Source organism: Pararge aegeria, chromosome 6 (assembly GCF_905163445.1).
Source record: "Pararge aegeria chromosome 6, ilParAegt1.1, whole genome shotgun sequence".
Lineage (NCBI taxonomy): Eukaryota > Metazoa > Arthropoda > Insecta > Lepidoptera > Nymphalidae > Pararge > Pararge aegeria.
This window is the reverse complement of record NC_053185.1, coordinates 38,973-56,833: the sequence shown is the minus strand read 5'-3', so window position 1 is coordinate 56,833 and position 17,861 is coordinate 38,973. Positions and strand designations below refer to the sequence as shown.

At 40.9% G+C, this 17,861-nt stretch overlaps 2 protein-coding genes across 2 annotated transcripts; one reads left to right on the top strand and one right to left on the bottom strand.

The window, feature by feature from the left end:
- Window positions 1-3,735: 3,735 nt before the first annotated feature.
- On the top strand, window positions 3,736-8,268 carry LOC120624668 (lens fiber major intrinsic protein-like). The gene is made up of 3 exons (XM_039891336.1): window positions 3,736-4,080; window positions 6,157-6,752; window positions 7,248-8,268. Exons 1-3 carry the CDS (start codon window positions 4,068-4,070, stop codon window positions 7,371-7,373), a joined length of 735 nt encoding a protein of 244 aa, XP_039747270.1. The 5' UTR covers window positions 3,736-4,067; the 3' UTR covers window positions 7,374-8,268.
- A 3,052-nt stretch (window positions 8,269-11,320) lies between these two features.
- LOC120624588 (ubiquitin-conjugating enzyme E2 S) lies at window positions 11,321-13,881 on the bottom strand. The gene is made up of 2 exons (XM_039891227.1): window positions 13,464-13,881; window positions 11,321-12,234 (listed from the first exon to the last, which is right to left on the bottom strand). The coding sequence occupies exons 1-2, from the start codon at window positions 13,609-13,611 to the stop codon at window positions 11,774-11,776; spliced, it is 609 nt and encodes a 202-aa protein (XP_039747161.1). The 5' UTR covers window positions 13,612-13,881; the 3' UTR covers window positions 11,321-11,773.
- Between the last annotated feature and the right edge of the window lie 3,980 nt (window positions 13,882-17,861).

The following is a 17,861-nucleotide window of genomic DNA, read 5'->3' as shown; positions in this document are numbered from 1 at the left end:
AGAGTTCGACTTTATCAGACAACATAGAAACATTCATTATAATTCCTACTAAATTCTGAAATTTTAAATTCCCAAATTGCCGGGGATCGAACCTGGGACCTCGTATCTAAAACAAAAGCGCTCACCGCGGCGCCAGAGAAGTCGTCAAATTTATGTAGCTACTAATATTATAAATGTGAAAGTGTGTTTGGAACTTAGTTTGTCCGCCCTCTGCACTGTGCCGCGACTAAGCAAACGATCGCCTCGATCTTTTGCACAGATAGTTGAAAGGACGGAGAGTAACATATTTTGGATTGGGAAAAATATCAAATTCCCGAGGGTGGCTCGGACAATATGTGCACCATTACGCAGCATCTTCGCGTGTGTCGAATGCTCGTTTACATATCTTAGCGTCCACTGGCATAGTATTCATGGTCAATTCTCCTGGCCACACTTTTAAAAGTACTACGCGTACAATCTCATTAAAATAATTTGAAAAAAGTTCGCCCATGTTCATCCGGTAAGGAGGTAGGTGTGTAGCCCGCGTGTTGTTGTCGGAAGAGAAGGGTGGGCCTTGGCGCGGCGTGCGCGGGGTCCGCCGCCGCCGTATCACGAAATTGATCTACTAATCATTATTCTCTCATTTACATAACTATGTTTGCCAAAGCTAATGGCAATGACCGAAATCTATATATACGAGTATATATAGACGTTAGTCGTTAAGCTACGGCAAGGGAGTAACGGTTAGTTAGTTTATAGTCTTTGAAAAAAAAATGAATGAGAAATGAGAAAAATGTTAATGGTCAAAATGGTTGCACAAGACGTATGTATACTGTATAGGTACACTACACTTAATGTAATGTAAGAACCACAAGAAATAAGAAGTGCCTGTATTTACCTTAACATGTGTTTGAAGTAAATAAAGTGATTGTCATCGCATCGTGTAGGTAGGTATCTACTAGTAGCAACTCTTGCCAACAAAAAATACCTTAAACTATTCTTCCTAATCACAATTCACAAGTATTGAGATCAATATTAGAAAAAAATTCATAGCATCGAATCCAATAAGATTTTTGCAAACAACTTTGTAGCTGATGCCCACGAGATCGTCCGCGGTTTAGCCGGTCGTATATAAATCATGATGAGTAACGGTTTAGGAGCCTGGTCGGAGTACAACACTATAACCGAGAGGTACGAGTACCGAATTGTCTAATTCTAGAGCCGCGGCGGTGCTGAGGTCCGCGAGCCTCTGGCAGAGCGTCTGTGTGTCAATAACATCAAGATAAGTAAGCTTGTTTATTTACCGCAAAAAGGAGCATTTTGGATTGGTTCCCACTTTCCTCCCAAATGTACCTACTGAGCAGTTTCAACACCTCATCCAAACTTAATTTCGAGAAATGCTCAATAATCTAAAGCCAAATAAGCCGAGGAAAGTAAATACCTAGAATCTAATGTTTTGGCGTACTTCACTCCGGAAAAACTTCTCACACTGCATCGAAGCTTAGACATCCTCATCTTCATCTACCCATTATCGGCCCACCCGGGCTTATGCCGTAGTCCACGCCGCTGGGCCAGTGCGGGTTGGTAGACTTTACAGTACTTAAACATGTTGTACTTAATGTATTTCATGGTTTTAGATTGTCTAAAAGAGGTTTGGTTTTAGTATAAAAAGCACGCTTTTTATTTGATTACCTGCGGTTATTAATTAATGGGATGAAATAAAAAAAAAACAAATCAATATCAAATGAAATAAAATAATCTTTATTTGCTAATTGTGGTAGGGACACTTGTGGTGTCCGTTCGTATTAAAATGCTCTCATTTTGCCACAGGAATAAGGCATTCAAATATATTATAAAAATATTTATTACAATTTATAATTATTAATTAAAATTAGGTACTGGGTGTATATGTGTTATGTAAGAATAGAGTTTGGAAGTCAGATCTTACATTTTTTTTTTAAATTAATTGCGGTGTTTGCCAGCAAATGGGTCACCTGATGATAAGTGAGCACTGCCACCCATAAACATGTGCAGCACCAGAGGAGCCACCGATACGTTGCCGGCTTTTAAGGAGTCTGTTTATCAACAACTTGCATAACCCTAAGTAAAGTCAAAGTCAAATATTTCTTTATTCAAATAGGCACATATATAGCACTTTTGATGCGTACATTACATGTAAAATATGACATAGGAGTGAGTTGATGGCGATAAATAAATTCGTCAACTTAAAACTAAAGCTACGAGGATTCCAAACGCGCCCTGTTAGACCAGGACGGACGGACCAGAAGAAGCCCACAACGAACTTAGCCGGTTGTTATTTTTTTTTGTTATCACCATCTCACATTGTAAAAACTAATTAAAGAAGCAACCTGGTTAGAGCAATAATTTACACCCAAGCATTTTTGTCGTTGACGTAGTCCATAATACTATAATGGGACTTTTCTATAAGCTTACGTTTAATACAAACTTTGAACTTTTTCAGAGACATCTCTAATATATAAACTGGTAATTTATTGTAAAATTGTATACAATTTCCTTTAAATTAATTACTTATTTTATGTAGTCTAGTATTATTATCACTGCAAATGTTCAAATATGTATTGGCTAAAAACTCATCTTCACATCTTAAAATTTATCTCTCAATAACTCTCTCGGACCCATTTTATAGATCGCACGAACATCCCTCTTCTGCAGCACGAAAATAGTGCCAATATCAGCAGCATTACCCCATAGTAATAGTAGATTGCATTTTGGAGGGAACTCATCAGTTGAGAGATTGTGCCACAATTTGCAAGTGCGCGTTACAAATGATTTGGTATTGCGAATAGTAGAAGAAAGCCAGGCATCCAGATGATGAGGGTGGAATTTATTTCAGCGGCGTGAGGTGCGGTTAGAGGGCAGGGAAGGAAAGGTTTTTCTAAAAATTCATTAACTGATGTTAATGAATTTTTAGAAAGTGAAGCGAAGTACGTAGTCGAAAAGATTTTGAAGTTATGCTACTTTAGCGGCGTTAGGAAAAACTCATGGGAGTGAAATTATGTATACGAAATATCGAAATGCGCGCGCACATATTTACGCCGATTTTAACAGGATGAAGGTAGTCGCGAAACCGAGTGAGAGGGGAATGCATCGTCCGCCAGCTCACTTTTTACGATGCGCTCGCACACTCCTCCCTTCCCTCGATTTCTGCAAGATGCCTTCAAAAGATATGACCTGATGAAAATGGGAGTACGTGGGAAATATGCCGTTTCTAACCAAAAAATGATTTATAAATGACAGAAATGAGTTCTGAGGTAACAAACATAAAAAAAAAAATACAGCCGAATTGATAACCTACTCCTTTTTTGTAAGTCGGTTAAAAAATACTACTACATGTAGCCATGGATTTATGAATATTTTGTTTATGTTATAATCATCGTGTTTAATTTTATAAGGGCTAACTAAAAATTGAAAATTCTACTTTAGTTATAATTATAGTAACTAATAGTTTATTTCAATTCAATTATCATGAAAAATTATTTTGAAAGTGCAAGGAATGGCCAAATAGGTACCTAGTTAGAACGGCTAAAAAGTTTGCAACGGTCTGAAATCGAATGCCTATAAACTAAGCATTACTCGGCGAAGTGAGATACGTCTAGCATAGTACAATAATTTAATATCCAATAAGGATATAATAACATTATGCAAAATATAAATCCGACTCCGAAGTAGCCAGGTATGCGATTCATATTGTAAAATTACATTTCTAGCGCCCGCTAATATAATGGATCTCATAATATTATAATTCGACGAGCGAGCGAGGAGGCCGTCCACTTGCTCCGCGCGGCTTTCATAAGCGGCTCCTTCGGCGACCGCAACCTGGCTGACTAGGTACTGCGTCTTCTAGTAAGTAAACATCCTGCTCGGCAGCTGCGCACGGAGAGCAGTCGAAATAACTCGACCCCAAGTCGTTCAACAGTGATAGCGGGCGCTCGGCGCTGGCGAGCCCACCACGCGGCGCAGTCTGTGCGAGGCGCCCGCGACGTCGCTCGCTCCTCCGTGCTCCGCCTGCTCCCTCGGCTCTGCGCCCGACTCCTCTCGTCGACATCATGCCCAGCGACGGTCAGTATGCCCCCGCGAGTGAATTGTGAACGGAGCTTTCGAATGGTGCCCCTCAGCGAAGTTTCAAACGCATACGTGCGCGTGGACATTATTCGGTTCGCGCTTCCGCTTCCACCGCGTGCGGCGACGACTATTTATAATAATTGGGTGTTTGATATAAAAATAAAGAAGCCACCAAACAGGAGCGATGTGCCGGCGAAGAGTATCGCGCCTGCCTTGGGATAACTGATATCATTTGTCCCATCGAAAGGACAGAATTCGGGAAACCGTTGATTAATCTGGACTTTTACAACTTTTATCACTATTTCAAAGTTCCATGAATTTGTTAACAGATAGGTACGGTGCGACTCAGTCTGGTTTTGCGAGTTGTAAATCATCGCTGCATTGTCGTCATTGTGAAGGAGTTTGATTTCGATTTGAATTGACTAGAGGTTACGTTGGTGGATACTCTTTTCAAATTAATCATTAATTATTGCTAGCTTAATTTATTTGGCATAACTGATCTTATGGATCGAAGCGATGAGCTGTCTTAAACAACAGACAAGACAGAAATAAGTACTAAACTTGAAAAATAGATACAGCCAAACAAAGAACCTACTCTTTTTTGAAGTCGATTAAAAAATATCTACGATTCAACATATATATACAGCCTTAAAACAAATTACTAAAAATTACAAGAAAATAAAACCATTTCTCGAACTACTTAGAAACAGCAATATTCCTCTAGAAACAAACTTATTTTCGCGTTAGAGACGATCTGATTTTACTAGGAACAAATCATTAATTGGGTAGGTACCTACTCTAAATACTCAGGGAAAAACACTTCAATTATTGTGCTGAATATATTATATGATTAGGGAACCGATTTATGGACTGGTGTTAGATATACGAACATACTTTTAATGGTACTTATTTGTTAATACGACTATACTCGTACCGCGCGCTTTTTCCAAGAATAGTTTTTTGTAAATAAGTAGGTAATAGCGCGTTTGTTTTAACTAAAAGGAATGATTAAGAGGGAAGGTTTGATTATTCGTATATTATAAAACTACTAAGTACGCCTCAATTTCAGCAGATTGTGGCTTCTACAATTCAAACCATTTTTTTGGCAATTCATAGGCATTATTTGTCATTTAATATTATTCCTTACAACACGAGGCATTTACCAAGAAAACACACGTAGATCAACTTTGCAGCATGTTATTAGGATGCATAGTTTAGAAGGTAATGTAAAAGTAAAATAACTTAAATTAAATAATTTTCAAAAGGCGTCATTCGAGTGGAGTGGTGCAATGGACGTACGCGTGCAGCTTACGGCTATAATATGTACGAGACTAGGAAGTAGTGCCGATACCTAACTAACAGCCTTACGGCAAGTAGCTAGTAGGTAGAACTCAATGTCGCTTTTAAAAAGGGATACGACGACTTCAACCTGCAAATGAAGTTTGCATATTAGTGTACATACATATGAATATTGAAGAGCGAATATTCATTGACAGTAATTAATACGAGAAGCGTTGACGAAGAACTCGCCTCCCTTCCTGCGTAATAATATGCCGTGTGTTTATTATTTAAATACCAAATTCTATAGCCACGCATTCTCAAGTACCCGTGCAAGGCTGTCCGCACAAGGCAGACAAGACGGTCCCTTAGCTGTTAGATGTAAAGAGGGTCGACTCCCGTAGTATGACAGCTTTAAAAGAATGATCGCTACGGGATAGTAACAGGAAACTATGATTATAATTGCGGGCTCCACTAGACAAACAGGAGCGCGCGTGCGGACGGCTACGTGGAGCGGGCGAGCGTCGGCCGTTAGTCGTATAGTTATGGCTGACGGATCAGCAGTGAAGTCTCGTGCCAACCGGCACCGAGTCCCAGTCTTCGACCTCACACTGAGCCCGATGGCCTACCTGGCGACAGGGAGAGAAACATGGCCTATAAACAGAGCGACACCTCGCAGAGCACGCAAGGAACCCGCGCAAGTCGCCGCGGCACCGCCCCGAGGCGCGTGCATCACCGGGCGCCCGGCGGCGCGGAGCCCGGTGATGCCGCCCTGTAAGTGAAGGCTGGCTGCAGGCGCGGCGCGCGGCGGCGCGTGGCTGCGGCGCTGGTGGCGCGCGCTGCTCAGCGAGCTGCTGGCCACGGCGCTGCTGGTGCTGCTGGGCCTGGCGTCGCTGCTGCCGAAGGACGGCAAGCCGCCGCCGCTGGAGCAGCCCGCCTTCGCCTTCGGCGGCGTGGTGCTGCTGTGCGCGGAGGCGTTCGGGCCTCTGTCGGGCGCGCACATGAACCCCGCGGTGACGCTGGCGGCGCTGCTGGCGGGCCGGCTGCGCGCGCCGGTCGCCGCCGCCTACGCGCTGGCGCAGCTGGCGGGCGCGCTGCTGGGCGCGGGCGCGCTGTGGCTGCTGGCGCCGGCCGCGCTGGCGGCGGGCGTCACGACGCCGGGCGCGCTGGGCGCGGGCGCGGCGGCGCTGCTGGAGGCGGCGCTGACGGGCGCCCTGGCGCTGCTGTGCTGCGCGCTGTGGGCGGCGCCGCCCGCGCCCGGCGCGTCGACCAAGCTGGGCCTGGCGGTGGCGGGCCTGGTGTTCGCGGGCGGCCCGCACACGGGGGCCAGCCTCAACCCGGCGCGCAGCTTCGCGCCCGCGCTGCTGAAGACTTCCTTCCAGGACCACTGGGTCAGTACTCCGCCCGCGGCCTGTGTTAGCCCTACGCGGCTCCTCGAGTGAATACCCGCCCCGAGGGATTTCTGATCATAGATTTACCCAGTTCGAAATGAGCGACAGCTGTCGCGTCGTTCGCTCGCCGCTTTTGTCTGCGCGTCGGTGCCGCGGGAAGCGTGTAGTATCAGAAAACAATTACATGTTTACTGAGCACTTAAGTCCTTCATAAGTACAAACAAATAATAATAATAATCATTTATTCAGGATAAAAATAATAGATACATTATGCCCTGCCCTCTGCGGAAGGAAAACATGATAATTTTTTTGTGGAAAACCATCGACTACAACGGAGCAACACTTCGCACGACATGCGAGGAGCCGAGTCCGGCGACTCGTATAGTGCCGGTAACGACGGCACCCACTGCTCGTGGTCGGTTGTTACCATGCTCACGAATCAGCGGAGCGGTACCGGGACCCGGCCGAGCTCCACAACTGCCGTTGCTGCTGCAGGTGTACTGGGCGGGCCCGCTGGGCGGCGCAGCGGCGGCGGCGCTGCTGCACCGCTTCGTGCTGCTGCCGCGCGCGCCCGCCGCCGCGCCCGAGGAGCTGCCGCTGCGCGACAAGCAGGCAGCGTGACGCGCTGCCTGCCGTTCGCGCTGCTCGTCGCCGAGCTGTTAGCTCGCTGCGCAAGGATGCAACCGACTTGCTCGTACACACAGATCAGACGCCAACAGACCGAGCTAGACCACACTTTGAATAAAACCCGCGTAATTTTATTTGACAATTCTGTACAAGTTTGCACTATATGCAGATCATGCACATGCACTTTCAATTTAATATTGGATCGGTAAATGATTTGTGGTTTGATATACGGATACCTACCTATTTGATTTTAAATGTATACTTATTGTACTTATTTGATATTTTGTTTGCGAATTGCGATGCCTACCTAACCTACACATGTAGGTACATAAGACACGTTTACATAACAATTAGACAGTATGGACGTAATTTACTGATTTATTAACTTAATATGACTGTGCGACGCAGCAGAATGAAAACAGCCATTGCCGCTCGCGCAGTTCTGCCACGGACTCCCGCACAAAAAACCTCGAACTATGATAGATACATCGTCATCTATGGGACTAATTCAAACAATGATATACAAATTCAAGTGTCCCCGTTATGGCAACGGCGATTTAAAGAGCGCGGGGCGGCGCGGCTACATTCAAGAGTATGACAGGTGGCGCGTTTACGTTCTTGGGCTGAATCTACACAGGGATTATTCTTTACATGACTTTTACTGTAAGTAGAGGAACAGGAAATATGCGATTCGTATTTCCAGCCTCAAGACTCGTAGTACTCGGTTACTCGGTTAAAATAAGAAATATAACATTAGCTAGGTATATCTATATTTTATTATAAAATACAATTATCGTGTTGAATACCTACAGTTGCATTTTTTCACTTTTCCTTTTTTTGTAACGGTTTCTGTATATATTTGTATTAAACCTTTGTTGTAATGATTGTACATATTGATTCAACACCAATATCCACAACGGTTCTCCGAGACTCCCGGCAACAAGCAAACAGGCATGTTACTCTTAAAGATATTTTGATTTGATTTTATTATTGAGATTGCCAATATATATATTGAGATTGCCAATATATATATTGAGATTGCCAAACTCAATAAAATAGAATTAATAAATTAAGTGATTGTTTCCATTCAAAAAATTTCCATTCAAAAAGTCAAAATTGAAACTTTTCAATGAATGCATAATACCTATGTAAGTATTTGTATTTTTGTTCATTCCAACTTATCGCCATTAGGCCTAGCACAGGCAGGAGACTATAATTATATCCACCGATTATATCCCCTGGGCAGAGGATATAATTAGCGTGTCCACATGCTAAAGCATGGGAACATGGAAAACCAGACCAATGTCCCTGTTTATCATTACACATATATTATTTCGATATTATTTCCACTTGTGAGCCAGTGCTCTGAGAGTTGATAAAGCTGTGGGAGATGGTAAATTGTTATCCTTTCCCCGTGGAGATAATTCTCTCCTCCTCTCATTATGCTGAACAGCTGCACTACAAAGGAGTCCTGTTCAAGGTTACATCATAATGTAGAAGATGTATATAATATGTTTTAATGTAAACGAACAGTTGTAGCAGGTTATGTAGGTAGTTTATTGGCATATATTAACAAAGATATAGAAAAATATATAAATCATACATGACTTATCGTTCACAGAAATTACAGCAACAAACCATATTATTATGAGTGTCTAGTATGAAACAAAAGTGGAATAGATTTATTTGATATGAATGCGTACAATATCTCATTGTCATTGAATAATTTTCAAAATATCCTAAAGTTGCAATCATAAACTCATCAACAGTGAGCACTGTCATCCACATTTTCTAGGCACAGAATCCCATCAATCGCTATTTTGGAAAATGGGCCCCTTTTAACTAAAACAAGTTCCATATTTTTTTTTAATAATTGGCACATTTAACACTTGGGACTATAAAGAATATCCTTAAATGTTTATATGATAATACCAACCCTTTATTTCAACAGCAAGATAAGTTTGTTAAATTATAAAAATACTCAGATTAAAATCCTTATTCCTCAGCTCTCTTATGCTGATTAAGAACCAAAATACATTTTCTAGATAGTCAGTTTCAGAGCCTTAGATAATTAATTATAAAAATAAAACAACACAGATATTCAAAATCCAAAATCATCGCTTTATTACAATCAACACAGTAAAGCCTCTTTAAAACAGGGTCTAAAGTTTCTTTTAAGAAACGGCCACATAATGGTTGGATGACCAGTATTAATTTAAAACTCTGTCCTAAACCACGTTCTTACACAGTAACAACTCCTGATGGTCAATTTCAAAAGAAAAGAGAACAGATTATTTTATCTAAGTAAATAAATTCCTTCACAGCCATTCTTCACAACAGTCTATATTATTTGATTTTCCGTAACTCCTTTATACAAATCAAGATCTGGTCGTCAAAGCCCTAAGGCTGATAGAGGCAATTCATAGGTTATTGTGTAATAGTTGTAGATTAAAATATTTAATTTTCAATTCATTTCTTGTTTATCGCTTTTGTCTGTGCCAACTGGGCACAAGGTACTTCGCCAATGTCTTGTAGATGAAGAAGGCACGAAGGAGATTGATTGGTGAAACTAATGAAAAGTTAATTTTGAATATGTACCAAGAAATAGTTGTGATTAGCTAGTTAGTTCTTTAACCTAAGGCAGCACAGACAACACATGCATATATATCTAGCACGGATATTTTTTATACATTATACTTTAATATTATTACTTACTTACATTTAAATCTACAATAAGGACTGAAAACAAACATTAACAAACATTTAACACTCAAAGGACGGGGGACTTTGGGAGGGAGAACGTCATAGAGGGGATAAGTAAGTTTGGGACAGGTAAAAATAATGTGAGTTATAGTGCCCTCATCCAAGCCACACTCACAGATAGAGTTGTCCCTTATCCGGAGTTTGGCCAGATGAACAGGTGTGCAAGACACAAACGGGAAACGCAATCGGTGGATGTAATCCAGCGATTTGTACTCCGAGAGTGACAAAACCAGGGATTTTTAATTTTATTAATTTGTTTTGATTTTGTAATTGGCAGTTGTCATTGTTAATGTCTACGTGCTAATAGTTTGAAGTTTTAATTGACTTTCTAGCTCTGGGTTCTAGTGTTTCCGATCATATTCACCATTGTGGATTGGCGGAATACAACGTGCTCAATTAGCACACTTTAAAGCCAATAAAAGGCAAAAGAAGAAATAGAACAAGAATTATACAAGACATTGGCGAAATACAACGTGCTGATTTGACACACCCAAAAGCCAAAAAAAAAGCAAAAGAAAAAGAAGAAGTGGTTTCATTTTAATGTTTACATACTCTTTGGTTGTATGAAAATAAATCATTAGCTACTACTATGTATTAAAATACTAATACGATCTGCATTTCTAGATTAAGCCGTTTATTGGTTTTATACAACTATTTTCATTAGACAAACCACTTTAGTTTAAACTTTGAGTAGACGGCATTCTGTAGTGCCGGATCTTGTTGTTGAAGTTTTGGGACTGTTTTTCATGGATAAATTCAATTTATCTTTCAAAAATTCAAAAAAATTGTCATTTAAATCTCCACTTAAAACCAATCTGTATTTTATCAATTTTGTTACCGAGTAAGGCACCACCACTTGTTGTTTGACAGCAATGAATGGTGAAAGTTTGCTATTGACTAGCTGAACTTGGCCGAGATCTATAGAACACATCGCTCGGAGTGCATTGGGCTTCGTCTGCGAGGCATTCAGCCTTATCCGAATCTTCGAAGGTGGGCGGAAGATTTTATTTGGTCGGCTTTGAGATGAAGCGTGGCGACACCTAGCGATGTTTGCATCGCGCTAATCGATGGCTTCACCTTTTGTGTAGAATTTCCGCTGTTATATGAGAGATTGCGCCGTATGAAATGTCTATGGTTCAGTTAGAAAGGATTAAATACCTATTATTAAATAAAATAAATGAGGGAAATCGGTTTATTATTTTATTTTTTTAAATAAGGGTTAACAAGTCTTGTGCCCTGAGTTTTCTTTGGAGTTGCCAGTTTCCTCCGGTTGCCGTCATTAGCTGTCGGACATTCGCACACTTCTCTTCGACCGAAGTCGTTGGGAATTGTACAGGTGCTCCTGTACAATTCCCAACGACTCGACCTTTAGCGCGATTTACATTGCACGCAACTACTAACTACTACTAACGCCATCTAGTGTTAACGCGGGTCAATATTGCGTTTTATCGTAATGTTACAGTAGAATATTATTTATTAGAATTAGATTGAACGGCCACAATATACTCGCCACAATAAACTTCTTTGCCGCCGCGGCCTGTAAATGTTGGAAGATAGGAAAAACTGCGTGAGTACTTTGACATTATTTAATAAAAAATAAATACAACTACACGAGACGCCTGCGCCGCGGCTCACAAGCGCTTGAGGATGCGGCGCGCGTCGCGGCGCGGCGAGGCGCGGCGCGGGCGTTTGGCGCGCGGCGCGGCGGCGGCGGCGGCGGGGGCGGCGGCGTCGGCGGGGGCGGGGGCGGGCGGGGGCGCGGCGGCGGGCGCGCGCGCGTGGATGTCGGTGTAGAGCTTGGCGCGCGCGAAGTAGTCGTCGTAGCGGTCCCGCAGCAGCGCCGCCGCGTCCGCGTTGAGCGCCGAGTCGGCGTTGGGCGCGATGAGCAGGCAGCGCACGGCCTGCAGCGCGTGCGCCAGGCCCAGCTCGGGCCGCCAGTCGCGCCGCAGCGTGTTGACGCACACCTCGCCCGCCGCCGACACGTTGGGGTGGAAGATGCGCGTCACGAAGTAGGCTCGCGGCGGCGCGGCCGGGAACTCGCGGCCCAGCACCAGGCGCACGCGGAAAACGCCGCCCGCGTACGGCGTGTCGGCTGCAAGCCGTTTTCGGTTACCACTTTTATCTCAAAATACTTCTCACTACGGAGGACCTCCAGTACCATTTTTTTCCCACTATGTGCAGTGGCGTGCTTAAAGGGTATGCACAGGGTATGCAGATGATATAAAATGAAGAAAATCTTCAGTACGAGTTATAAATACTTAAGTGTAGGCTTTTTATAACTCTTACAATGCATATCCTTAAGTTTTTTATAAGTTGTACTGGAGATTTTCATGCACTATCACCTACTGCTAAGTGAAGATGCAATGTCAGATACTAACAGGCTGTACTGGAATGCTAAATTGCTTGGCTGCATGTCTTTGTCGATAAGGTAATCATAAGAATGCCATTTACAAACTATATACAAACATTGAGATGAACAAGAGAAACATGGATAAGACTAAAATACACTTACTGCCACCAATCCATAAGGAGAAACAGAAGTGTCATGACATAATAAATTTATGTTGCAAATAATATAGTAGATTGTATGCAACTTCTTAAAAAACTTTTCTTCAACGTTACCCCACTAACCAAGGCATCACCTCACATACACTCAATCCTTATGTATATGAAATATAACAGTGAAATAGCATTCATAGCTTGTAGCAGATGAGTTCCTGCTTGCAAAGATGCCTTTAGGCATTTAGGACGTAGGTATTGTTTTTGTATATTTGTACTTTAATTTGAAGCAGAGTAGCTTAACGTTTAATCTTGCTATAATCACACCAGACAGGTGTCCACAAAGCATCAATCTCTTGCCAAATGGTAGTGAGGTATAAGTTCCTCAATTCTATGCCATCTGCCTTTTAAAAATTGTACCATGACTACCTTTAAATTTTTTATAACTCACATTGGAGATTATATTAATTTTATATGATTTAAATTCAATTTTTGGGTTTACGACTTGCATTTTTACCAACGAGGTACAATTGCATTGTACATACTGCTTCTAGTTTGATTTGTTATTAATATTAAACTTACAGTCGATGGCTCTCAAATACCAAAAAGATGTAGTCAAAATTGCATAAATGCTCGAGTGCACCACTGGATAGAATCAAATAAAACTCCTAATTAGAGCCACACTTTGCTGTGGATTAATTATTGAGGTAGTTGGTAATGAGATAACCAAGATGTCTGTTTGGCATTTGTAAAATAACTATTGAACTCATAAGCTAACAGGGCCGCAGCCGGCCGCCGGGCGGGGCTACACCGGCTACTCACCGGGGCCTTCGATGAGCGCGGTGACGTCGGTGAGGTCGTCGTCCCGCAGCAGCAGCTTGACGCCGGCGGGCGGGCTCGCGGCCAGGCGCCGCAGCTCGCGCGCCACGCCGCGCAACACCTGCGGGCACACGTTCTCCACGTTGGACATGCTGGCCGGAGCTGCCAGGAGCGCGCCACGGCGGGCCGAGCGCTACACCATCACACTACTGCCCGCTACCGAATTGTTCCTCTGCTGCGACCTGCTCCAGTGCTTGCAATACCAAGGAAGTTAACTAGGCGCTTGGATAACAATTTATACGAAAAACTATTTTTATTTTGTTCGGTTAACTCAATACAAGCTTTTGTTAATTCGTTTGAGAGTTCGTTACAAAAGAAAAATAATTTTTATTTTAGAATACTGTCACTGCGACAGATAAAAAATTAGGTCCACAGATTATTATCAAATATGATTAGGTCACCGTGGTACGTCAGTCTCAATCTATTAAAAATTACAAATTTTAACTAAAAAAAAAAATTATTATTTTAATTTGCATTGTTTGTAAACATGTTACTGCATCGTTTGTTTTCATAAGAAATTTTATCAACTAGTAATCGTATTTCACTCCACCCTACCACCCTAAAGTCCATTTATACCGTGTTGAATGTATAAAACAAAATGCTCTGTGGTAGTGATTATATTCTCTTTGGATTGGAATTTAGTAGTAGGTTTTATTGCATAAACGATAAAAATGCACTAACCTCTATTATGCTAAAGTACGTTTGGTTGATTTACCCACCGACCTCTGTTATTACATTACAATACTATATTAATACCGTAGACAGAGAAAAGCCATAAACAAGAATTGAAATTGAAAATAGACGAATGGTTGGCGTGCTGCTTGTGAGACAGAGCATATTTGAGAAGTGTTGCCATACATTTTTTTTACCCCGATTCTAATGTCCTAGATTTCAGGTCTTCTACCACACTTATAGTTTGTTGGTATGTGTTTATTACTATTTGTTCCATACAAAATGTAGGCATTTGTTTCATTAGAAGCAGCTGCACTTAGAAACATATCCTAAAGGAACTGCATAATCATTTGGAATGTTCCGTTATTAACTTAATTGTAAAAAGGGAACAGTTTATGGAATAACATTAGTACGTTGGTCTGTGAAGCAATTTGGCGTTTTTATGAGAAAGGCTTCCGGCTCTTGATTAGTTGGAATAGGGAAACATAAATACTGAAAAAAATAAAACAACGTTATAATGGTAATAATATAACAATAATCATTTATTTGCATATATACTTTTGTAAACACCTGTATTTTGATACGATTATCAAAAATTTTTTTGCTGTTTTACAGGCATTTATATGGTTTATTTACAATCATAAAATTGAATTGTAATAATTACAATTTAACAAGTACACCAAACAAGAGAGAAGCATAAGGTAGGTTTCGCATCAATCAGCTCAATTCAGAAGAATCTATATATCGAGGAAGGCTATAGAAAAATGTGAGCGAACGAAGTCGCGTTTTTTCGAACCACTAGTTTTAATTAAAGATAACCGAGGGTTCACGAATGCCTCTCGAGATTAAAAAAAATTGTATTTTGGCAGACAATTTGTTAAAGGTTATCAAGGATATTTGTTTGATACAAATATCCTTGGAGACCATTCTTAACAGAAAAAATAATAATTCGTAAATTAATAACAGAATTCTTTGTTTACTGTCCCTTAAAGAGAGATGAAAGCGGAGCGACTTGCTTCCAGGCAACTTTGTCATTAACATTATAAATCTATATATATACATTTTGTATACAAAATAAAAATGATTTTATAGTAGGCTAATAAACAAAAAGTGTCATAATTATATCATCCAGCATATCTCCATACAATGAAACTCAAAAGCAAAATTATTCACTGACCAGTGTTGGAATAGCGTTAGGATAGCTTGTTAGCTTGTTCTTTTTAATGACCATATTTTTTATGAAAGTGTTTGCTGCAAATCTTTGTACTCTTTTTGGGTGTCCAATTAGTGCGACCTGTGGATTCAACCCATAGCATCAATAAATTATGGTCCGTAGGAAAACTGTAAAAAAATATTTTAAACATAATTTTTAATTATAGTTGGGAGATTCGTTTCTCCGCATAGTATAGTTTTAAGTTTAACATTCTGTACATGAAAATGGTCAAAAACTATCTTCGATGGATTCCGAAATGTTTCGAGGAGTATAAAAAATTAGGTTTAGACTTTACAACGTAGTCCTTGCATATTTGTAGGAGTCAACAAGTTTTTTTTTACAGTTCCACCAAATACATTTTTTCTCTAATACATCAACATCGTATCATACATCCATGGAATTAAATTTATGATTATTGACACATGAAACTTGAAATTCTATAATTTTAATAAATTAAACTATAATTTTCATGCTGAATGTAGGCAACACTGCACTCTATTATACTTTAGGTTATGTATGATTGAAATTAGCATAAAACCTTATAAACGATCTATTTTCTATTGTAAATTGTGTTGTATATTATAGAAATATAATAAACGATAATTATCTATACTTTTAACAAATCAAAAGTATTGTACTTACGAGTGGAACGACAAATGCGGAAATTTACGTTCTCTATCACTTTTACATACTAAAACACTGCACCGAGTCATGTTTTCGCAGAAATTCTTCACGAAAGCTGGTTATTAACAATGTCAAATTAGTTAGGTCTGTATTTTTGTGCTCAAAATCCGTTTACCTCGAATTTCTTACTAATAAAAGTATCTCTTACTAATAAAACGATGGCTAACTGTCAAAGTGCTTTGCTAATCCATGAAAAAACCGGCACGCGGTATGAAACAAAAGACCCTATCGCTTTATCTCGTTTATTTACAAGACGTATACATAAGTTGTTCTCTTACTTGTGTGAATGCGACGGATGCTATCCAATTGTCTATTTACTTCTCTGTCTACGATTAATACTATAGTATAATAGTGATCAGAGTAAAAATGTATATTTCAAGTGTCAAACTTTTCTGAGACAACTTTTCCTTATTGTAAACTATGGAGGGTAGAGGTAAGGAGAGTCATCTTATTTGGGAGAAAAGTTGAAAAAGTGTCCAGTTGTTGCGCTAAATAACAGTTTAAAAATCCTTCACAATGGCGCTGGTGGATGCACAGGGTATGGTATGAATGTAGCAATCGTAGATGAATTGAAGTATGCCGAGTTAAAAAATTTAATGTCATTATCGACTGAAGTAGTTAATTATTGAGAATTTCAACAACTTACGTTGTACAAAATATTGTGGTAAATATAACCTTACTTCCTTGTATCTCCATACTTCCTTGTTTATTTTTCAAGCCTACTCTAACAATATTTATATTTGGCGCTTCTTTTAAGAGTTACCCTGATGCAAATGTGGCGCCATCCTAATTTAATACATTTTGACGACACTTTTTCATATACACAGATGACTCTCCTTACCTCTACCCTCCATATTGTAAACAGAGAAAAAGAAAAAAAATCGAGACCAACTGTCAAAAGTCAATTGCTGCTTTCTGTCTGCAACAATAATTCTTGCAACAATTTTAAATTTTTCATTGATGTGATTTTTGTTTTAACAACAAATAATATTAAAGAGAATTTAATCAGAGAGCACATTTGATAATTAATCTAAACATTTAAGCTTTTTAGTCTTTGCAGAAGATCACGAAATATAAAAATTAGGTTTGTATTTCACCCGAAATGTTCAGAATTTGCTATCGTAAATCTGCCGTAAATGGAAACTTAAGCGTAAACAGTAGGCCTCACTTCACTTGCAGGGGGACCGAGAGTCGCAGAAGCACGGTGCGATGGGCGGGTGCGACAGCAGTTCGGACGAGCCGGCGTCGGACGCGTCGCTGCGCTGTGACAGCGGCTTCCGCGTGAGCGTGTGCCTGCGGCGCTACTTCAGCGACGAGCGCGCGCGCGCCTTCGTGCTGGCCAGCCGCCACCGCCGCGTGCGCTGGCTGCAGCGCCGCGTGCGCCGCGCGTTCGCGCTGCGCGGCGCCTTCTGCCTGCGCGCCGCCGGCCACCTGCTGCCGCCCGCCGAGCCGCTGCGCCTGCTGGCGCCGGGCGAGCGCGTGGAGTGAGTGCGCGAGTGTCACGACCACTTCCAGTTTACATATCTGGTCTTGTTCATAAAGAATTATTATTGTTTACAGTTTTCCTTATTGACTTTAGACTATATTACAATTTTTAGTCCAATCGAATCCAATCTATTTTACTTATTTTTGATAATACATCTAAAGCTTGCATAAGTTAATGTGATAAATTCTTTGGTGAGTTTAGATAGAGATTTGCAACATTGTGATTCACTCACTTGAATTACTGAAACAATAACTATGCCAAAAATTAGCTTCTTAATTAGTTCTCT